Genomic DNA, 24838 nt, shown 5'->3' with positions numbered 1-24838 from the left:
ACGGCTTTTTGGGCAGGAACAAACATTAGCCCTTTATTCAGAACAGGAATCTGTGTCTCAGTCAATATAACAGATGAAATGTTGATTACTAAACCTGCTTCATTCTTTTTCCAGTCTCCATAGGTCTTTTTCGCTCTGAAGGCATCGAATCCTGGGGTTTGCATACTGATTCCTGGATCTGCCTCATATCGGTAGCGGATCCTTCAATAAAAAAAGTGTTTCAGATGTATTAGATACAGCCAAGTCTTTTACAGTTTTCGGTGAACTATGCTGTGGCATAGTTGTTAATTTCTGTCTTACAGAGACTTCATTTTTAATAGAAGCAGCCAAATCAGTATCTGCAGTGTTTACTTGAATATTAACATGATTAATATTCCTTTCTGGCTCAATCGTTGAACTAGATGTGCTCGCTGTAAACATAGAAGTATAGGATAATTGTTGTGAATGTACGGTCCCTGGATCAACCGTAAGGCCAGTCTCAGGCATCCACCCACTTCCTGTAGCATGTTGCGAGGTTGAATGAATGTTACCATTTTCAAAATCAGAAAAATCCCATTTAATCTTTTCAGCCTTCACATTTGAGAGTCTCTTATCATATGCTGAAATATTGTCAAATAGAACATCCATCTTATCGCCAATAATATCCACAGGGTAGGTGTCGAAAATATTATTCTGCAATATTTCAATTGGTTTATATAACTCTGCCTCTACAGGTCTAAAGAAATCTATCAGCAACTGCATATACCTCGCACTACACTCCAGGTTAAGCAGTTGCCAACGTCTTAACAGTTCAGGATATGTTGAGCCATAATATGGCATCGTTAAGACCCTGAGTCCTCTTGATGCTATTTGTAGATTCAGTGAGACTTCCAAGTGGAAGCGTTGCCACTGCAAATGCTAATACTTGTAGAGGGCATTCTCCAAAGAATGATAGTCTTTAATAAATGTCTCTGACCTATTCAGGTCAGAGATTGTGGCATTAGATAGTAGATTCACTGTTTCATTCAATAGAGGATTACTCTGATCTTGCAAAAGTGTACTTAGGCGATTGTAAACAGATCTATTCGAAATAGCATTAGTAGGGAATGAGGCAGTATCACATAATCCAGTATTGCCTTCAGCCATGCTCAATCACGAGGAAACAACAAACTCAAGTAAATAAAGAAAAACCTTGTGATCGATAAAGGAACCACAGAGGAAATAAAATTGAAGTATCACAAAAGACCTCAAAGGTTCCAAACACAGCAGACACAGTAGTACTTTTTTTTTTTTATATAGTCATCAGTTGTTGTGTTTTATTTAGTATGGTGTGATGAAGCGGAGTTGAGATCCATGAAAGCACTTACCTGTTCAAGTTTTTTGAATAAAGTACTACTGTATCTACTGTGTTTGGAATCTTTGTGGTCTTTTGTGATACTTCAATTTTATTTCCTCTGTGGTTCCTTTATCGATCACGAGGTTTTTCTTTATTTATTTGCTTTTATACTAGTTTGTGCAACAACCTTGTCATGTAATGCTTTATGTAAATAAATTCATGGCTTTATATTGTCTGCTAGTATAAACAGGTCATGATTTCTTACATGTTCCAGCAGCTTATTCATAATTGATATGAGATATGTATCTGCCTCCAGTACACTGTGGCTATAAGGGCAGCAAACAGTGACCTAAGGAACTGTACAATTGGCATAAAGTCTGAATACACAGTGCCATTTCCCTGCTTTGGGATGGTTTTGTTCCCCTGCCAAACTGCATCAATAAGTATCTTATCAGATGATCTCCAAATGGCTGCAGATGTGGTAGAAACTCATCTCACATTCCCAGTCTGCATGGGCCCATATATCTGTTGATAGCCAACAATAACAGCTTGTCTCCATAAAGTCTGCAAAGTGGCAACAATCCCCAGTTAATAACCATCTTACTGACTACTATGTTTCCATAGTTCTGTGGTTTAGTAGCAAGATCCCTGCCTGCATTTGCAGGGTTTTATCTTGACCTCTTGGTTATTGTCTGTGTGCAGTTTGCACATTCTCCCTTTCTCTGAATGGGTTTTCTGTGTATATTTTGATTTCCTCTGACTTTCAAAAACATAACATGATAGTATACTAAAGTGTTAATCTTTCTTATGCAAAAAACCCCAAAACAAAGCAAAAAAAAAAGATTTACATGGGGGAGGGGCTTCACTTCCACATCCTTCTGACATGAGGGTTCTGTCATCACACCCTTAACTAACATATACTAACTTCATGGTAATTTAACCCTGACCACAAGGAAAACAGTGCAAATATAGGTACAATTGTTGCTAAGAGACTTGCTAGATCCTGCCTCATTAACAAGTGCTTTTGAGAGCTTGTTACAGCAAAAATAGCTACTGCCAAGATATGTATTCAACAAACTGCTATGAAACCATATATGAATATATGGATCTATGGTTACTGATCAACATGCTGAAAGATTGAACTACAAATGACTGAACCCAGCATATTGATCAACCATTAACACAAAAACCTAACACACTGAAAATCAGTAGATTGCAGAAGGTAAACAACCACTTTCTATTGAATCCATTGACAAAACCCTACCACAACTTCCAGACATAGTTTGTCTAAATGGTGGTAGTGTTACAGAAAGGATTTTCATAAGGTGAGGTCCAAGGTCAGGGTTAGGGTAAGGGTTAGCAGGCTTTGCCCCCCCCTGCACCATCTAACTAATTTCTGCTAACCATAGCCCTCACCTTTACCCTATACCCTACACAAAACAAACGTATCAAAACACATGTACAAATAATACGCTAATAATTGGAGCAGAAGAACAAAACAATTGCTTTAGCATAGTGTATTCTTTAATACCGTCTTTTGTAAAACAGCTTCATCAGAAAATAAATTTAATTCAAATCCAAGTCATTAAATACCACTCTCAATTACAAGACATCCAGTCAACAAATACATTCAATACACTATAAATAATCAGAGGTTTTAACCCTGTGCTTGCCTCTTCAGTCTAATACCTTTAAATAAACACTTGATATTTGTTGATCCATTTAAACCTGGGAAGACAATCAGCTTTTAACTTTATTTGCCACTGTGTCTCTACTTTTTCAACATAGTTGTTATAGTCCCCACCCCTAGTATCTTCTAAAACCTGTTGTAAAACAGCAAATTCAAAAGTTTTTGTAGTTGTTAAAAGTGAGAGTATGTTTATACAAAACATTCTTACTATCTTTTACTTTAGTAGCAAATACATGCTCCTTAATTCTTTCCCTCAGACTCCTAGTTGTCATACTCACATAAAAGCTGTTGCATCCTGAAAAAAAATGATGTATACTATCCCTGTTGAAGCACAAGCATATCTTCCTGTATTTTTATAGTGTGAGAAATATGATGCAATAATACATATGGACCCTCATGTATAACTCCACATACTGAACAACCATGGCATTTATAAGTACCCCAAAACTTGTTAGTAACTAGGTGGAAAATTTTGGTCTGCACCCTTTCCACCATCTGTTTGATACTAGTATTCTTGTGTATGAAATTAGGACTTTCGACAAACAGCATAAACAATTCATTGTTTCCTGCAACAGTTTTCCATTTACTAGTTATAATCTTCTTTATGTAATGTACATCAACAGACATATCAAACAAAACCTGGGTGTACTTTGTTTTATCATTCTAAATGTGCTTAAAGCTTTTTTACTCTGATACCTTAAGTAGGTTCTATATTATATCATCGAACGCTAAAAAAGCAAATGATGAATAATCGACCCCCACGTAAGCAAAAGCATACAATCTCGAAAGTTCAAAGGGAAAAAATTGCTGTTCCAAAAAAAAAAAAAAGAAAAGAAAAAAAATTGAAAAAATACATAAAGTGGGGGGCTTCACCCCCACATCCCCAATAGGGGGGCTTCAACCCCACACCCACCTACTTAAATATACCAACTCCGAGATTGCACTACAGTGCCGAAAATGGCAAAGTAATGGAAGCGGCCAAGCAAATTCTTTCCCTGGGAAAGAATTCCCTTAATAGCTGCTTTGTTATTTTGCCTTTTTGTTATTTTAAGTTTGACCAAGATGCATTCGATAGAATGCATCTTTGGTCATCTAATAGGAACCCCTTAAGTATTGGGTCAAACCTTTCTACCCTCTTACTTATCATCTCTTGTGCAGTCTTATATAATTCACTAATTAATTAATAATTCACTATTGCAATCTCTAGCTTTAAAATGGGAAGAAATATATGCTACCTCTTGTAAAAATCATCGCTAGCCATACTTGGAGTCTCTTATAAACTGTCTCCTTGGTATATTGTTTTTGATAAAAGTAGGATGACCACTATGCTTATGTAAATATCCATTTGAAAAATATTATTTCTATGAATTCTACTCTCAAACCTATAATGTATTAAATTCCATTCCAACTGAATATCTAACAAATTTACTTTTTCCCCACTATCACCTTTTGAAAATACAAGAAGAGAGGAAATGCTCTTAAAACTAGGGTCTATATGACAACATCAAACAAATGAAATATCAAATGACCTAAAGGCCAAAAATGCTGGACCTCGAACTCGATATTGTGGGGGTTGCACCCCCACACCCCCTACTAAATATGTATGTACCAGTTCTGAGGTCGCGCTACAGTGAGGAAAGGGCAAATATTCTGATCCTCACTATACTGTGATCTCACAAAAAGCATATCAAGCTCCGGCATTTTCAGCCTTTAGACCATTCAGTATTTACACTTTTCAATGTTGTAATAGGAACGTTAAAACTAGTACATATATCCCATTTATTTTCATAGTCATCCTCTAATATAAACAAGTTGTCCATAAGACTATGATAATACATGTACAACATTAAATCTATCCCCTTACTTAAACACAACTTTAACCCTAACCCACAAACAGCAGTAAACACTCCCTATAGCCCCATATCTGACCCTTACTCTAACCCTAACCAGCTAACACCCTCACATATTCTCACCCCAAGCCCACATCTTCAATCATTCGATATTCCCAACACTCAATCATACACACATTTGAACATTCTTATATTTGAACATTTACACCTACACTTTGTTATTTTGCCAAATTAGATATTCAAAAGAAATGTTAACCCAAATATATCTACGTCTATTTTATGAGTGGTCTTTAAATAATCAAAGAAACAAAAATTGAACTACAAATGATCAATCTGAAAATATCAAAATTCAAAATACCTAAAGAATTGTTTTTCAGGGGACTATGCCCCCATGAACCACCCCTCGCTCCCTTTGCTATTTATGTATACCAACTCTGAGACAGCACCACAATGGGAAAATGGCAAATTTCCACTCCCTGCCATATCACAACCTCCCAAAAATTAATGCTGGCGTTATGCGCTCATTTGACTGTTCACTTAATTCTGTTAGTACTACAAACATTCAGTATTACAAATATATCTATATTCATCTGTCTGTCTAAAGAGATGTATATCCTTCCCCTTTATCATATTGTGGCCTGGACATTGATGGAAGGGATCCAGAGAAGACCACTTTACTTTCCTCTTGAACAGATAAACAACACATCTAAATCCATTTACTAATAATTGAGTATCTAGTTTTCAGTTTTTCAGATCACTGATGCCAGCAGCTCACATATGATAATATCTCTAGTACTTTAGAGACCCTACTATCTGTTTTATCCTACGTGTCATTATATACCTCATACTCTTCACTATAGCATGAATATTGGCACTGCCCTACTTCTGTTGTTTTGGGCAGCTACTGACTGAATTCTGGATGAGATTTTGCATGAAGTGTACATAAACACCTGAATGTAGTCAGTATGCATCTGTGGAGATGTGAGTAGGGTAGTTGTGATGGGTCCTACATCACTTTGAATGTCTGAACACATGGGACTTTGGTGCTGACATACATGGTGACTGGCTTAATTTTCTAGTGAATTTATTTTATAAACCATCTGTAAGTACTATGAAAACTTGGTCATCTGCCATATGAAGACTAATGATAGGAGCTTTATAGTCACCAAACTTCAGGGGGACATAGCAGGAAGACACTAGTGGACAGTTTCATATGTCTTATAAACAGGGTGACTCTACCCATCAGTGGTGGACCTACTATTTATTTTAATACATCAGGGTACTCAGGTAAGAAACACAAATTGACTAGGAATGGAATGCATTACCTTATAGACAGCTGGACAGTTACTTGGAAAAAACAAATACAACAGTATAAATATTAATTTTTGTTGCATTCCACTCTAGTTAATCAACCTGATTATTTTTTTTTATGGAAGTTAATAATGACTTCTTGAGAATCTTAGGAGAAGCTTATTCCATAATCATAGGGGTTATTGTGCAATGTGTCTGTCATATTTTTTTCCAATATTAATAATAATGTATTTCCCCAGTCTTATGTTAACTCCCAAAATCATATATCAACATAAGGCAAAAGTCACATTTGAATAACCTCAAAGAAACATAATATGATGCAGTTCCTGAAGCCTTTCAAGTAGCTGAGGTTTTTCAATTCTATTGTGTCTAGTAAGAAGCCACTGTACCATTTTACTTTGATTCAAGTGGTGTGACTGAAAGCTGGAAGACCTTTTGGTATGTACCTCACAAGACATCTACAACAACTGGAAAGGCCACAGAATTACCTCACAAAGAGGATTACCAGCCTCAAAGAGATGGCCTATGCAGACCGTCTCAAAAAACTGCAGCTTTACTCCGTTGCATATCGCCTACTCAGAGGCGATCTCTGCCTAACACACAAAGCTATGTCAAACCCAGAGCTGTTGGACATGCGCCACTTAAAGAAATCCCAATCCGTATGAGCTACATGCTCTAGGGACCTAAACCTCGTCACTACAATAAACAGAACATGCTGGAGGGTTAGATTCCTGTTACAGAGACTTCCCATACTCTGGAACAAACTACCTGTCTATATCAAACAAAGCTCCTCATTAGCACCGTTCAAGAAAAATCTTGATGATTGGATGGGAGATAGGAAATTCACCCCGGGGATCACTTCTGTGGCTCTGCTCGACAGTGGCACAGGAAAATAATTTTCTTGGGTGGCGAAAGCCAGGGTACCTTTGGCTAGGCTTATATAGGCCCTAGGGCCAATAGCCTAGTACCTACCTATGAACCTATGAACATTATATTCGATAACAGGTCATATCCAAGTAACAAAGTGATACCATGATCTTTCTGAATGAATGGACATAGATTTGGAATTACATCATCAGCTGTTATAGGTGATAGTGAGAGTGGTTCTACTGCATGGAAGTGCTAACTCCTCTCCAGCAACTAAGGATTAAAATCTGTAGTTACATCCTCAGCCTTAATGAAGCCACGGGAAAAAAGAAAGAAGGATAAGCCTTCACTGGAGTAGCTGAAAGGAGGAAGTGTCTAACAAACGTGACATATTTGCAAGCCAGGATGGTACACTAAATTCCATCACTGTAGACTCCCCTTCTGCTCAGCATAACATATTTTCCCACATCATCTCCTTATTCATCCACTTACATCCCTCTCATTATTTGAGTACTCAAGATGTTTTAATTTGATCTAATTGACAAATATACTGAACCACATTTATGATTGTTATAAGTGGAATAAAAATAAGTTGAGAAGTTTTCATGATGAGCTGTGTTTATAACCACAGAAGAGGATCTAAGTAAAAACCAAGAAGCAGAGGAGCATAATTAAAAAAAAATAGTCTTCTGTTTCAGTAAAGCAAAGGCTGGATGCTCAAAATTACACTTAATATTAGGGGAGAAAAACTTTGTGGGATAACCTGAGAAGAGTAAGATAGAAACTTTCTCCTCATGCTGATTAATGTTTATTAGGGAGTCTGGCACTGGTAATGACCAAAAATTAAACATCTATCCAGTCTGGGCTAACAGCAAATTCATATGAGGATGTAGAATGGACATAGAAGATGGGCTGTAAATCTACAACATGAACAACTAAAGGAATCTCTGACTTTTTTGGCAAAAGATGGAGATTAATCTGTCTATTTTGCATTTAGAAGTTGCCTGCAGCCTAATAACATCTTTGGCGTTATTCATAAACATTATACAGAACTGTATAAGGAAACCATAATCTAAGACCTCTGTACCATACTCTCTGCAACTCATAAAATTATCCTATAATGTTTTGAAAGCTACGGAGCAGGAACATAGCAGGTAGATAGCTAGTAGTCACAGGCGGCTCCACAGCACAGTACTCCATTCGCAAACTTGTGAATCACATACCGTAGAATACTTACAGGCATTTATGGGACTACAGCCTCAGACCTAACATGCATAATACAGCTGTCTGTTGCCCAATGACATTGAAAGTATAATCCACTTCTCAGAGTAACATAGTTGAGCGACAGAATCAGTATATCTCTGATTGCTGCTTCACAGAACAAATAATATTAATAAAGGGATGCTACAGCACATCCTGATGTTTTCTGCATTGCACACAAACATTTCGCCATAACCACATCTGGACTGATTCCAAAACAACACCAGCAATAAACTCCTGACATTAAGAACATATCCAATATTAGGTCCCTTTATTATGCTAGTATCAAAATGACCACTATCACTGTCATGACAAAGGAACCTAACACTGTTAAGAATCAGTTCTGGAAATGATAACAAAGTAGGGCGTAGACTCTGCACTATCATTCTATGCACAGTGCAAACACAGTCCCTCATCATTATCATCAACACCCCCCCCCCTCCATTTTTTTCCTCATTTTGTACATGGACAAAACAACAAAAATCAATTATAGCAAACATGGCAGGTAAAAGGCAGATAAAACCAATGCAACTTTAATAAATGTAAAATAAAGTTAAAATCAGTGTCAGTAAGCTCAAGGGTATGAAGGGTGTCTTGACTATTTTCTTTATCTTTCTATCTTTGCTTTGCAAGCTGATATAGTTTCTTTGTGCCACCTACTGAGTCACTTTCCAGAAGCTTGTAGAGTGCCTTCAATGCCATACTCTTTGCTATTGCAACTTCTTTCTTAGCTTCTTTGTTAGTCAACCAGTATTCCTTCCTAGCCTGCTCCAGCTTTTCTATCTCCTACTTTTTCCTGCACTCCTTTGTTTTGATGACTTCCTGGACTTCTACATTCTACTACCAGCTTTCCTTATGTATTTATTTATTTATTTATGTATTTATTTATTTTATTTGACATTTGCTAACCAGGTTAGTACATCTGAGCCAAAGGCCTATTATCAGTGGAGACCAGAAGAGAAAAGCTCTGGGATTACAAACGCAAAAGGATAACATAACTGACAATGTACAGATACCAAGAAATACAGTGCAGCAATACAAGAACAAAAATGACATTAGCAGTACCTTAATTCCACACCTGGCATTCCCAAATATCTGTTCTGTAGTCCTCGCACATGCTGTTTTGAGGCCCTGATATTTTTCTTCAAGTCAACCTATTTCCTCTTCTTCTTGAGGTGCTAAAGTCCTGAGTAATTCCTTGAACTGTTGTGCTTATGCTCCAGTTAACTTACAGGTCTTTAGCCTAATCTTTGTTGACCTTAGAGCCTTCTTTAACCATTGCTTGCAGCTTATTGTGGCAACCAGTGGTTTATGCTATGGGCTGACTGTTTTACTGGAAATGACTTTGCAATCACTGATTCTATCCCAGTCCCCTTTCCTTACTAGGATGGAGTCCACCTGGGTTGCCTGTTGTACACTCTTGTATGTGATCTTGTGACTGTCTCTCTTTTTGATCCATGCATTGGCTACTATCAAGCCATTTGCCAGACAGAAGCCTAGAATGGCCTCTTCTTCTTTATTCCTGTTGCCCTACCCATGTGGACACAGGCAGTCCCCATATCCTGTTTGTCTATCCTGATATGTGCATTCAAATCCGTCCATACTAATTGCCATAGTAGCTTAATGGCAGACCCCCTGCTGACAGCAGCTGTGGCTACACTGGGATGTGGCTAGATATAAGTGGGCCATATCAAACTGGACCCATTTACTTTCCCTGCTGCATATGCTTATCAGCAGGCATCTGTACCATCTATTGAGCCTCTCCCCTGCCCCCAGACAACAAGAACAATAACAAGCGTGCTAGATATACACGTATCCTACAGGCACACAGAGGGTTCCAGCCCTTAGTTAGATGGTTATAGTACACAAGATCACTATGCAATCCTCACTACATTCAAACAGTAATGTGCAGGAGGCATGTCCGTAGCATAATCTAAGTTTATGATTCATACTATGGACATGCACAAGTATTTAACACGGCGCTCACAGCTATTTTATGTCCATGCATACAGTTTATGAAATGGGGAGCCAAATTCTAAAGACCATTTGGAGACCCAAATAAATTACTTTTCTTTAATGAACTTTTCTAATTTTTATGAAATTTCAACTTCATGTTTCTTTTTAAATCAGCCTTATCAAACTTTTTCTTTATACTCACTTCTGAACTGTCAAAAATAACATTTACTTTGCAGTTGCTTGATATTTTTGGTGTTAGAAAATACTTTTTTTAAATGTTTTCTTTCAAAAGAAATTGAATTACTAGTGTTTGAAGTAGAGCAGAGTCAGACAAGATAGTGTCTTCAGTAATGCTACCAAAGCTTCAATTCATTTTCTGACTACATGATGCAGAGATTTTGGCCTGACCTTGCCCCACACCTGGAGTGAGTAGCTGATGCTAGATGGATCATCCTGAATTGGAATGAGGGTATAGACAAAACCTTTGATGGTGTCTGCAGTAACAGTGCCATCTAGGAGAAGGCTAAGAAATGCGGCTTTTGCATTTTGGGAGCTTCAAATAAATTCAAGCTGGAATTGCAGGTGGACACTAAATGTAGACTCACATGGATCCAGCATAGCAGGCATTCACCATCTGTCCAGTAGGGAGAGTAAAGAAAATACAAAATGTCTTCACCTTGCAGGATTATGGCCAAAACCCCACTACTCACCTCCTTATCTCTGTATTCTAGGATGGCAGGGTTAAATGAATGAATGGACATAAGCTTGACAGTTATGGTGGGAAAGAGTGCCAAAACTATTTTAAAAAAGCTGCATTTTATTTAGCCATAACTGTTTTATAAAAGTAAATGCAAGTGCTGCACTCAAACACCTTGTATTCTTTTACCATATAAAAGATATAAATTGTGCGTGTGTGTCTGAAGGAATAAATCTTCTACAAGCACATTTCTGATACCTTTTAGTGGAAGCTCTATAAAAAGTTAAAAAGCCAGAAAAACAATGTCCTGTGAGGATGTTTTTTTCCACCTCCCTTACTATCATTCTGACAACTATTCCATTACCCCCCATCCTCTCCTGGGTCTACTGGCACTCCATTTCACCCCCCCCCCACACCATTTCAGTGTCCAAATTTACACTGGGACCAGCAAGGAACCTAAAAGCATCCTTACTGTCCATTGTCAGTCTTCTTGTCGGGGGGGGGGTATAAATGACCTATGAGCATTTCCTGTCCCACTCCCCTCTGCTTATTGACACACATCTGATAGCAGCTCCCCCTCTTTGGACCATGTCTCCCATTAAGGTGCATCTTCGACAAATGCCCCCCCAAGAAATGAATACCCATCCCTCCCTTCTGCTTCGTCAGTTACCCAAGTCACTAACTGAACACAGGTTAACTGAGATATTGTCAGGCAATTTATCCGTCTATGTGACACGAACAGCTAGAGCTGAGAATATATTAAGGCCTGAGAGACAGCTTAGAGTATATCCCAAAAGCACTAAAAAGAAAGACTGACAGTTGACTAGCTAAAACAATAGATCTGAATAAGAGCTAGAAACGCAGGGCTGGAAATTCAGAGAAACAATAAAGCCACATGGAGCAACATTCATTAGCTGTTCATTTTCATGTCTCTAAATGGAACACTGTGCACCTACAGGTAAATTTACTTGTGTCACTCTTAGTAACTTCTCTCTTTAAATATACCATAAGCTTGTTTTCCCCCTTGTTTCATATTGCAATTCCTGTTTGTATTAGACTAACTTACCTTTAGTTTATCTACCAAATGTCTAAAATTTCTCTAAATATTAAATGATTATCATATAAGTTGTATTGATTCTTAACCAATGTTTTTATATTATGTCTAATTTGTTATAATTATTTAAACTGCAGATGTTTTTGTTTTATTTTTGAAGATTGCAAAGTTATTGTTCTTAAAATGTTTTCTTATAATTTGGAGCTTTTCTCCCTGGGCCTCTGTTGAAAATGGTCTTCTAACCAGTTGGACTTTTCCAGTAATTAAAAGTTGATAAATAAATAACTCACACAATGCAGTTGCATAAGTACCGATATTATCTCTCACACAAGCACATGTTCACACACTCACACACGCACGCGCGCACACACACACACACACACACACACACACACACACACACACACACACACACACACACACACGCACAGACACACACACACACACACACACACACACACACACACACACACACACTTGCTTATGCAAACAAACACAAGCCATAACACATGGACACCTTTGCAATGCTTCTCTGCCATGGTTCTAATAGTCCCATTTCTGCCATAGGAACAAATAGATGTACACCTTCAAAAGATGGCATGTACTATTTTTTTGTTTCACTTCCTCATGAATACTATAGAAGAGCTATTCCTTAAATTGTTCTGCCATACTAATCTGATCCCATTGAAAAGTTCTGGGAAGTGCAGACTAAACATTTGTCACTCCACTGGACTGCCACATTAACATACTGCCTTCAGCACTACAGACAGGTGCCTTTTATAATTCAATTGCTCTGGTATAACACACTGGGCAAACAAGATTATATAGTGTTTTATACAGTTTATTATGCATTTCTAAATTCCACCTTATTTTTTTCATGTAAGAGGTGACTGTTTCAATAAACTGGATTAAATAAGACACCTACTGCTTCACAAGACTTGCAGTGATAGCTGTTCACTTTCATCTGTCTGCTTTTCACTTACAAAACAAACTTTATAAGAGAATTTTGCACTTCATATCCAAGCATTCTAAGCATCCAAGTACTCATCTGCAAGCACATTCTGTTGTGGTGATGATTGCTTTGCTTCCTGGCTGGATGTGGCTGTGAATGACAAGCAATTACACCTCTGCAAGGAGTATAGTGTTAATCCCCCTGTGTTGAAGAGGACCATACATAATTCATTAATGGAGGTACCATATGCCTGAGTTAACGTAAAAGTTAAAGATTTCATTGCAATTGATATTTATACCATAGCTCATCAAATTTGCAAATTTGTTTAGATCAGCAGAAGAACCAGCTCAGGATGCCCATGAGAAGATCCAGGGAGTTAATATAATATGCATAGTGTTTTAGTAGTGTGGTTAGTTTCGGTAATCAACTTAACCTTGTTAACAACTAACATGCATATTTTAATGTTATGTTTAATTAGTGTATGCATATCCCAAGCACTCCCTCTGTCACAAGTTTCATTGTAGGTAAAATATTCAGTCTTACTTGAAAAATTACTACAATTTATTTAAGATTAGTGTGTTGATAATAAATATCTTTCTGTATTTCTAGTTGCAGTTGTGAAGTGAAGTCTAGCCCAGGACCTCTTCCAGCACCAAAAATCATAAACAAATTGGATAAAGTAGTTTCTGGATTTTCTTTGAGAAATTGTTAAAGGTAAGATGCATTTAATTGTAGGTTGCTTTGAACTGATTATAGTAGCTGTGTATATGTAAGTTAAAAAGCACCAACCATATGAAACTGCCTTCAACAGTCATCAAGATACATACAAACAACTGTAGAAAATAAAGGTACATGTTGTAATAAGTCTTGTAGCATCATTGAGGTTCTGTTAATAAAACTGACCTTCCATCCATTACCCTTTTTACACATGGAGACAAGGCTTCACATCAACAGTGACAACTATCTAGAGCCATTGTTCACATTGTCAGGTGGCTAGCCCTGCTATAGTTGTTCTTCCATATCACCCACACACACCAATGGCCAATTAGAATGTCCAATATACCTATTGTAAGTTTTGCAAAATGGGAAGAAACCAAAGCACCCGGAGCAAACCCACATGAACACAGGGAAGACATGTAGGCTCCACATAGAAGGCATCTGAATTGACAATTGAACCAGAGAACTTCTTGCTGTGAGGCATGAATGTTACTCACTGCACCAGACTAGCATTGGCTCCCTTAAACTGTTTTTACTGCTTTTGCACTAACAAAAACAACTAGAAATAAATACACAATATTATTATTTTTAGGGTTTTTTTTCTTTTTATTCTGCATAACAAAAATAAGACAAGGGTAAAGAAAAAAAGATAAAGCATGTAAAGTATGATGTTATAATTTGTCATGGGTAAAAAACTACAATAACAAGTGTTTTGTATTTCGTAAATGCTGCAATGTTTTTGATACCTTATTAAGATATTCACACTGATGATATATTAACTTTGGTCTTTAAGTAAAGACAACTGCTTAGACATTCAGTGGCAGCAGGCTAGCTGTCTCGTGGGTACAATATCAGAGCTTTATCACATTATTATGTAACCCGCCCTGTAGAATATTTCCTATAAAGAACCATTTTTAGATGCTTAATTATTACTGGTCTTAAAATCTGGCATATAGTGCATGCATTTGCTTACTTTTCATGACGTGTAAAATATTATATCCTCAGATAAAGATATTTAATAACAAGAAATGTTTATTTGTTGCTCATTTCACATCACCAGTAGTGTAGTTAGGGTGGGGTAAACAGGACAACCACCCCAGGTGCTGTCTTGTACAGGGTGAAGTTCTTAATCCCAGCATCAAATAAAAAAAAATGTAATCAATTTTTCTTACTTTTATTTTCCTTTTTAAGGAAAATAACAAGTAATATGTCCTAAACGGATGTCTGAGATTCTTCTGCATGCCTCCTACCCCCATTTACATCATCTTGCATGGGCACCACCCCAAAAAGGCATGTGATTAGCTGTGAAGGTATGGGGTGGCACAATAAAGAGGGTTTGTGAGTTATATCTTTGATGCCAATAGCATATCTAGGGCGGGACAAGATGTGCAAATGACAGGTTGCAAAGTGTTGCGGGAGCAATCAGCCAATCCTGATCTTTCTTTAATGCAATGCTCATAGGTTCATAGGTTGATACTAGGCTATCTGCCCTAGGGCATTTATAAGCCTAGCCAGAGTATGTTTGGCTTTCGCCACCCTTTTAGATTAGTTGTCTGTGCTTCTGTATAGTAGGTCACAGAAAGTAGCCCTTTTAAGATTTGTTTACTGTACCTCTGTCAAGCAGCAACACAGAAGAGATCCCAGGGGTAAACTTACGCTCTCCCATCCATTCATCAAGATTTCTCTTGAAGAGGGTCAGTGAGGGGCTCTGCCTGACATGGATTGGGATTTTGTTCCAGAGTGAGGGGAGCCTCTGGGATATGAATCTGTCCCTCCAGCATGTTCTATTTATTTTTGTGCTGAGGTTCAGGTCCCTGGAACATGTAGCTCTAAGAGATTTAGATTTCCTGAGGTGAAGCATGTCCATTAATTCTGGGTTGGACATGGCTTTATATGTCAGACACAGATCGCCTCTGAGTAGGCGGTACGCAACTGAGTAGAGCTGGAGTTTCTTTAGCCGAACTGCATTGGGCATCTGTTTGAGCCCCTTGATCCTCTTGGTGAGATACTTTTGGGGTCTTTCCAGTTGCTGAATGTGTCGGGTAAGGTACATCCCAAACAGGGCATTGTACTCAATTATGGGACTGATAAGTGATGAGTAGAGGGACACAATGACCTCTCTTGATCTAGATGTGAACCCTTTCATGATAAGGTGGGCTATATAGAAGGATTTTCTAACCACTTTGGCAACGTGATTGTCAAAGGAGAGATTGCTATCTACTCGGGTCCCCAAGTCCCTAATTCATTCTTCCGTACTTAATGGATTACCACCTATGTGGTAATTTGTGGACACTTTGTTTTTTCCAAAGGGGATGACTATGCACTTTTTGACATTTAGCTTTAGGCTATGGCTCTGGCACCAGTTATCCATCTCTGTGAGACCCTTTTGGAAAATGCTTGTGTCAGTCGGAGAGTCGATTATAGCACCTAGTTTGCAGTCATCTGCGAACTTGTTCGGCCATAGTCCACCCGTGTTAGCCTGTACCTTGGAGAAATATATGCCCAACAAGAGAGGTCCCAGGACTGAGCCTTCTGGGACACCACTTGTAAATGGTTTAGAGTCTGACATGGCACCTGCTATTCTGACCATGTGAGTTCTATCCCTGAGCGAGTTTGCAACCCATCTTGTGACATAGGGGTTGATATTTAAGCTGGTGAGCTTATTTATGATGCCCAAGTGGGGTATTGTGTCAAAGGCCTTTGCGAGATCCAGGTAGGCTGTGTGGACTACCTTCTCTTCATCTATGGCTTTGGTAACTGTTTCAAAGAAGTCAACCAGGTTCAAGAGGCAAGATCTGCCCTTAACGAAGCTGAATTGGGTAGGATCCAGTGTCTGGAGGTTCCCAATGTCTTTGTTTATGATTTCCATGATGATACATTCCATAGCTTTGCAGACCAGGCTAGTCAGGCTTATAGGGTGATAGTTTCTGGGGTCTGTTGTGGCACCACCTTTGTGGAGTGGGACCACTGTTGCTGTACGCCATTCCTTGGGAACATATCCTGTAGTAAGGCTGAGATTGAACAGTGACTTTATATGAGGGTTTAGTTCTTCTTGGAACTCATGTAAGATGCAGCCCGGGACACCGTCTGGTCCCATTGATGCTGTGTTTTTAGCTTTGGAGAGGGCAGCTCTCACCTGTGCATCTGTGATCTCAGGAAGGCTACACTCTATTGGGATAGACATTTGCTCTTTTTGGGGGGAAGGGGGGGGGCGTTTGCACTGAACCTTTCTGCCAGGATGTTGGCAATGTCTGTGGGTTCAGTGAATTTTTTTGTCATTTTGCACTAACTCAGAGCATATCTGGGAGTTGCCTCCCAGGTTTCTGACATAACTAAAGAAGGCCTTGTGATTATCTTTAGTGTCTTGTCCAATTTTTCTTTCAAAGCTGGCCTTAGAAGATTTTATGAGGGATCGTAGTTTCTTGCTAGTACTGATCAGTGACGCCTTCCCTTTTTGGGATTTTGCTCTGTCATGTAGTAGCTTTCACCTTCTGTTGTATAGCTTATTTATGGCCAGGGTCCACCAGACAGGTCTCCTGCCTTTGGAGGAGTGAGTCTTGGTTTTATTTGGGATAGCATGCTCCATGCATTCCTGTAGGTGTCCATAGAATGCTTTTGTAAAGGATTCTGCATTTTGGGCCATATTGTCCACTGGCCCGAGGGCTTTGAAGGATTCCACCTCAGTTTTGAGAAGTGTGAAGTTTGCTTTTAAGAAGTTCTTCACTGTGGTTTCCTTGGCTAGGGGTGGGGATGGTATATGGATGTCCAGTGAGATTTGTTTATGGTCTGATCTTACCAATGAGGGGTATACCTCTGGTGTGGAACATAGAGACCCCATGTTGGTGATGACCAGATCCAGTATGTTTTCCCCTCTTGTGGGAGTGGTGACCAGTTGTTCCATAGCATTTGAGTTTATAAATTCTAGGAACCATTGGGCGAGGGTGTTTGGGCTTGAGTAGTTTTCCCAATCGATGTTTGGGTAGTTGAAGTCACCCAATATAATAGTGTTTGAAGAGACCTTCATATTCTCCAGTGTTCTCAGGAAAGCCAAGTGAGGTTCATGTGTTTGGCAGGGTGGTCTGTAGCAGGCTACAAACTGAAAGGCAGTTTTGCCCACTGTTAGTTGCACATGGATGGTCTCCGAAGGTTCATGCAGTGCCACTAGCCTGGAGATGTGTGTATCTTTGATAAATATGGATACTCCCCCTCCTTTTGTGGTTCAGTCCGAGTTTTGGGGCCAGAAAGCATGGTATGAAGTATAGCCTGGTAGTGCTGGGGTGCTCTCGGGAGCCTTGAACCAGGTTTCTGTTACTGCACAGATATCAATATTCTCCATACTGAGGAGAGTCTCGAGTGCGTGCATCTTGAGGTTTAGACTTCTGGCATTGAGCAGCATTACCCTTAGTTTTTTTTTTCTTTGTGTTGTCTATGGGGGTGGGTTTGTCTTTTGCATTTGCAGCCAAATCTGAGTGCTATAGCATTCCATGAGTAGTCTAAACTGTAGTAACTGCTTTCTACATTGCAGCAAACAATTTGCTACAGTTTAAAAGTTAGAAAAAAATTTTTTTTTTACTAAAATCCGGCACTGTAGTGCTGCATATAGACAAGTTTTAAATCATAACAACTATTTGCTACATTTGTAACAAGCAGTTTGCTACAATTTATAACAAGATTTTTTTTCTTTTAAGAAGAAACATGACTGCCATAGCACTCTGTGCAGGCAGGGAATAAACTGTAGCAACTGTTTGCTTCATTTGTAGCAAGCAATTTGCAACAATTTATAATTTTTTTTAACTGAAACATGAGTGCCATAGCACTCAATGCAGGCAGAGTAGAAAATGTAGCAACTGCTTGCTACAGTTTATAAGAAAAAAAATCTTATTTTTTTTTAATAAAGGGGGGGGGGTTGGGGCAAGGTACAGAAATGGGACCTGAATGGCTGGACAAGAAGAAAGAGGGTTTATTGTGCATCTGGCAACCTGATTAGTGGCTTCTTCTTTTTTTTTTTTATTTTTATTTTTTTTTGCTTGGGGGTTGGGGATTTACAGATACAGTAAAGTTCTTGTTCTTCTTTTTATTTTGCTCTTTATTTGAAGAGCTGAAGCTGAGGGGGTGGATCACTGGTCACTGGTTTATGAAACCAACACAGGTTGCTGGCTACGCTATGCTTCTGTTTGGCACCCACAGTGAGTTAACTAAATTCCATAGGGCAAGGGACAGACAGCAGTAGCATACCTCTCAGCTGCACAATTTTTCACAAAATGCCAAATATTTGCCTTATATTTTATTTCCTCATAAAATTGTGTTTTTTTTTATAAGTCACTGGGATGATCTAAGGTTTAAAGTCACTAAATAATTATATGCATTTGAGTTTCTGACTAACACAAATCCTTTTATTCTAGCAACTTTCTAAGTTTATGAGAGCAATATTCAAAATGTGTCCCTATTTGTGGGCCTTTGTCCCCCCATTATGTCAGGCTTTGTCTAGATGTCTTGCACTAATAGGTTGAAAGGTATGCAGTAGCAGTAGCTTGGAGAGAGACTGAGTGAGAGGGCAGAACAAAAATGAAGTCTGTGAATTGTGAAAGTTAACTAACTGTTGAAGGGACTGTTGGAAGAATTGTTTAATTCTGGTATTATTGGAGTGCTTGTGTGGTGCATATATGGAAAAAGTATAACTACTGAAGGGGCCGTTGGGGGAAATGTTTAATTCTGGTGTTTGTGCATACTTGGACAGACTGCTGAAGGGGTCGTTGAGAGTAAATGTTTCATTCTGGTGCTTTTGCATACTAGGACAGACTAACGAAGGGGACGTTGGGGGGAAGTGCTTCATTGTGGTGCTTGTGCATACTTGGGACAAACTGCTGAAGGGGTCATTGCAGAAACAGCAAGAAACCAGAGAGAGTTTCAAAATTCACTTCAGTTGAAAATTGCTTAGGAACTGGGTTGATAACAGTACTCATGCTATGAAGAAATATTATAGCTATATGTGGTTTTAAATTAGGTAATAGAAGCATGATTGCTAGGAATCTGAAGAGTCAGTCCCAATTGCTTTGTAAAACATAACTTTTTTTTGTATTTTAAACCCTGCTGGGCCTTCGTCTAATAGTTTAATTCACAGTTCTGGAAGAACTGTAAACTGCTATCTGATTTGAACCTTAGTTGATGATTTATTACTATATTTTTCCATAAACAGTGTTACTGGTACATTTCTGCATAGTCTGATGTCTGATGTCTTAAACTTCAGTAGAATTACAGATGTGAGAGTATTGTTTTTTCTGCTCCAGATTTTGTGCCTCGGTGTTTTACAGCTGTTGACACTGCAGGTTTGCGGCTACCATTTTATATTCTGCTTATCATTTACCTGCTTAAAGTTGCATTTCAGTGCCTTTCTCCCTGTTATTTGTTTCTGCCCCATTGAGACATTAAGCTAAAGTTTCTGAAAGAGCTCCAGTATTGGCTTCATATGATTGGATCCCTCTCTAACTAGCCAGCCTCTTCCTTGAAATATTCCCAACTCTCCCACCTGTTTCTTGTTGGGGTTCTAAAAGGCTGTGTCTCTGGCCACCACCCCTTATAGTAATTTGATTTCCAAAGTCTGTTCCTCCACTTTTTCATTGTTATTGTCTGTTATATAAGCTATTTAAGAACTCCTCCCATCCACTGTTTCAGATAGATCTATGATACTGAGTGCCCGCCCGGTATTGATATTTAGTACGCCTCCTTTACTATGTATTGTCTCCTGCTCATTTTCACAGAGCTCAGGAAAGCTTGGCATTCTAGCTTGTGTTTCAGAAGTATATTACTTCTATCCCATGCCATCTAGGCAAAGCTAAGTACTTTTGATTGCTAAATTACACTTGCTTAAATTATTTTGAGTGGTTGCTACGGTTTACTGGTTTTATTTGTGAAATTCACAGTATTTTTGTAAAAAAAAATTACTGTTACACCTGTAAGACTGTTTTGAAATTGCCTTCAACAAAGGATTTCCAGGTAGTTGCTTAATTGGTTTGTGGTAGCATTGCACTTGTGAGTCTCTTCTACTGTATTTTTAAATTTGGAGGACTACGTTTATTCATTTTTCTGTCTGAGTTGGAACACACACAAAAGGTTCATAGTATATTTGTTTTATTGGCCAGAGGGCTCATTAGTTAGTTTTCTGTTTTTCTTTCTGTGCTGCTATAAATATGACACATTTGCATGGAACTTCTCACTGTGTACTTTTGGTTAGCAGTGCACTGCATGGTAGCAAACACCTAGAAAGCAAATTTTCCCTAGAGCGTGGTCCATAAAACTGTGCCTTGTAAAGCAGTAAACATTCAGCAAATACCTTGTGCACAAGCTTAGAACAGCTAGTTGGGTATCGAATGGTGATACCTACAGATTTAGTAGAATTCAATTTTGTGGAAACATTAAAGTTAGGAGAATTTAATAGTCTATCATAATCTGCCTTAGTAAAGCACCCTTATTAGTTTGCAGCAAAAAATCACCCTTAATAACCTTCTAAACCCCAATACATCACTCTCTTGTAGCTCACCAATCAAGGGACTGGACAGTATGGAAAAGCAATTTCCTAACTTCTCTGTAGCCAGTTTGGTGGATATGGGTATCTTGCGACAATATAGTAATTGTCTTGTGTTTGCAGACAACTACTTAATCCTTAAAGAAAGAGTCATGGCATGCAAGCTGTGTATTTACACTATGACACTGGAGGCTAAACTCTCACATACAAGCAGACATCAGGTAGTCAAAACCACACAGTCACACGCACAACACCCACATCACATAGCAAATAAAACATGCATATACTAACATATGCTGAGGCACATCTTCCTACACCAAAGATTGCCTAGACCACTCACTGGGAAAGCTATGCTTTAGCAAGCCCAAATGCATTCAGAAAAAAAAAAATATCAAACAACACATAAAACCACACACACAGTTACACTCAATGGATCCCCAAACAGTAGGCCACTAAGGCAAACAAACACACTTCCCAGGATACATGTTATAGGGGACTCCATTGTAAGACATACTGATGCCCCTCTAACCAGGCTGAACAAGAAGATAATAGTTAGTTGCTTATCTGAAGCCAGAATCCACCATATCATGCATGTACTCAAGTCATTATACCACAGGTACCAGTATGATTCCATCATATTCCATGCAAGTATAAATGACATGAGATGTACATCCCTTAAGTATACAAAGAGAGACATTATGGGGCTGTCAGACTATGTGTCTCAGGCTGGTATGAGCCTAGTGTTGAGCAGCATATTACCATCACAAAGGATGATATGAGCAAAAGATGATTGATTTTAACAATTAGCTGTCTTTCTGGTGTCATTCTAAGGGGATTCAATATTGCCAAGGGTGGTGTGCACCTGTCCCCTCTAGGCTTTTGAATACTTTATCCAAGCCCATAGTGCCTTTTTTATAGCAAAATTAACTCAGGTGAACCTCAACATGTAAGGCCAGGAGCCTAAATTAAAAAAATTACACTCCCTCCAAGCTCTCCTCTCACTCAAGAATATAGAAATTTGCACAGTTAGCAAGACATGGTTTAAAACAGTAGAGAGCACCCTGACAGTGCAAGATTTCAGTGTCTTCCAATAGCTGCACAGGCAAAGGCTAAAGGTGGAAGTGTCTCTATACACATCAGTAGCAAGCATACAACTCCTTTGATCAAACAGGATGACATGCTGGATTTCCTCTACATGCAGATCACCATAGACAAAATCCAGTACCATCTCCTAGCTGGCTGTAGGTCACCCCGCATGTCCCAAGAAGTTCACAATGCATACCTGAACCTACTGGAGACATTTACTATCCAATCTAATTCCCTACTCATGGGAGACTTTAATGACAACTTTAGACTAGGAACCCTACATGGCCTCAGATCTACAAGTACAGATTTCCGGACTTTGTAAATGCTGAATAATGAGTTCACCCATTAGAGGCTCCAGCATAATGGACTTCATACTCATAAATATGGGAGAACAATGCACCCCCCAATGTCTTGTCCTGCTTGCTAAGCTCCAACCATAAAGCTGTCTCCTTCAAAATCAAGGCTATAATCCAGTAAAACCAGTAACAGTTAGCAGCTATTCCAAGTCAAAATGCCTTTTATTAAGTGATGATTTGTCAAAATGCAGTGCTACTCCAAGCCCTGACAGCACAACAGCCTATGATGAAATGTTCTGAGAAACTCTGTATAAACATGTCAATGGATGCATAGAGGCTATTGTACCTACCAGAAGTCAGCCCAGAACTAACCCCAGAAAGAAATTGCCCTGGTAGCATTCCAAATTAAGCAGGATATACAACAAAAGAAAAAATATAGCAAAATATCAGGGAGGCTAATTCCCACAAAGATAAAAACTCTCTTATCAAACTATATAGGCAACTAAGAGGGTTAATGAGGTCAATCAAAGCCAACTTTTAGGTTAACATAGCCTCCCAGATGAAAGATAACAATAAGGCCTTCTTTGGCTGCATCAGAAATCTCAAGGTCAGTACACACCAATGTGTTGAACTGGTGGTCAGTGATGCCACATTCACCAAGTCTAGTGATATAGTGAAGTGTTAGCAGACAGGTTCAGTTTCAACTTTATGCACCACACCCAACAATTCCACAAGAAATACCCTCAAACATAAGCTCACCAAATATAATAAAGGAGTATGTACTGGTTGTGCTCACTAAAGCCAATAACCCATCTTGATAGTATCCCAGAATGCTTGCTGAACATTCTAAAATATAAATTATCAGGACCCGTGGAGTCACTATTTAATTATCACCTTAAAATAGGTGTTGTGCCATAAGAATGGAGGACTGCAACATTCAACCTCTAAAGGAGGACTTTTGACAGATTCTGGAAAGTATAAACACATTAGTCTGACTGGTCTTATTTGCAAAGCCATGGAAAAAATATCATGGAAATTATTAACAAGCTCATAGGTGACCTCCAGAGAATGGATCTTCCTGCTTTGGCTTTGTCAAAGGAAGGTCAAGCTTAGTGTATCTGGTGCACTTCTTTGAAAAGGTCACTAAGGCAATGGATGAAGGGAAAAAGGTGCATATTGCATGCCTAGATCTGACTAAAGCATTTGATACAATACTGCACTCGGGCATTGTCAATAAACGTATTGAACTAAGCATAAATCCCTTTTTGACATGCTGAATAGCTAACATGATCACTGATAGAACTCAAGATGTTAGGATTGGTGAGGCCACTTCACAAAGAGGCTGGTCATAAATGGAGTCTCCCAGATGTCTATGCTGGTCCAGCTCCTCTTTGGCATCTATTTCTGTGAGGTCAAAGCCAATATTAAATGCTTATAGCTGCCCAAGTTTACAAATGAGTGCAAACTGGGAGCAGTCATTGAATCTTTCCAAGATGAGAACACCATTCAGGCAGGTATAACACACATAAATGTTTGATGCCACAGCCATGGCTTAAAACTCAGTATGAAGAAATCCATTGTAGTACCCTTTGGGAAGTTATCCATCACAGGTAATTATATCATCAAAAAACACCCCAAAAAGTTGATTCGCTAGTCAGGGATCTGGAGACTTGTGTAGATAGTAACATAGCCTTCAACCAACTTGTGTCCAGTGTAGTAAGAAAATCCTTCAGTGTTGCTCAACTAATAAATAAAGGCAAGGCATTTTGATCAAGAGAGGTCATCATACCACTATAGTTATCCCTCATCAGTCACATCTTAGAGTATAATGCCTCCTTTGGTATTACTTGACCAGACACACGCAGCAATTGGAATGTCCACAAAGATTTCTTACAAAAAGAATACATGGAGTAATCACAATGTCCTATGAGAAATGATCTTTGCCTGATGTACAAGATATCCCTGGACTCTGTTTTGATAAATCTTTTGCACATCTGCAAAATAAACAGCATCAAAACTATGAGATCAAGAGACGTACATTTTGCTTCAGACATAAATAGGACATGTTGAAGAGGCAGATATATTTCTCAGAGACTTCCCATTCTCTGGAACAGGCTTCCAATCCATGTGAAGCAGAGTTCTTCCCTAACCCTATTTAAGTGCAACTTAGACCAACGGATGGGTAATCAGAAATTCACCCCTGGTCTTATGCCTATGTATCTGGTGGACAAAGGCAGTCTGTAAATCACCCCTTGTACAAATCAA

At 38.7% G+C, this 24838-nt stretch overlaps 1 protein-coding gene across 1 annotated transcript in view; it reads left to right on the top strand.

Annotated features, from left to right (window-relative positions):
- Positions 1 to 24838, top strand: part of LOC122795599 (plasma kallikrein-like) — a 675844-nt gene that overhangs the window by 491472 nt on the left and 159534 nt on the right. Inside the window, exon 7 of the mRNA XM_044063862.1 lies at positions 13562 to 13666. Coding sequence (XP_043919797.1) covers positions 13562 to 13664 — 103 coding nt within the window. The 3' untranslated portion in view covers positions 13665 to 13666. The remainder of the gene's footprint in view (positions 1 to 13561; positions 13667 to 24838) is intronic.

This window comes from Protopterus annectens, chromosome 2.part2 (genome assembly GCF_019279795.1).
Source record: "Protopterus annectens isolate FY-2018-M chromosome 2.part2, PAN1.0, whole genome shotgun sequence".
Classification (NCBI taxonomy): Eukaryota; Metazoa; Chordata; order Ceratodontiformes; family Protopteridae; genus Protopterus; species Protopterus annectens.
This window is presented reverse-complemented; position numbering and strand designations above follow the sequence as displayed.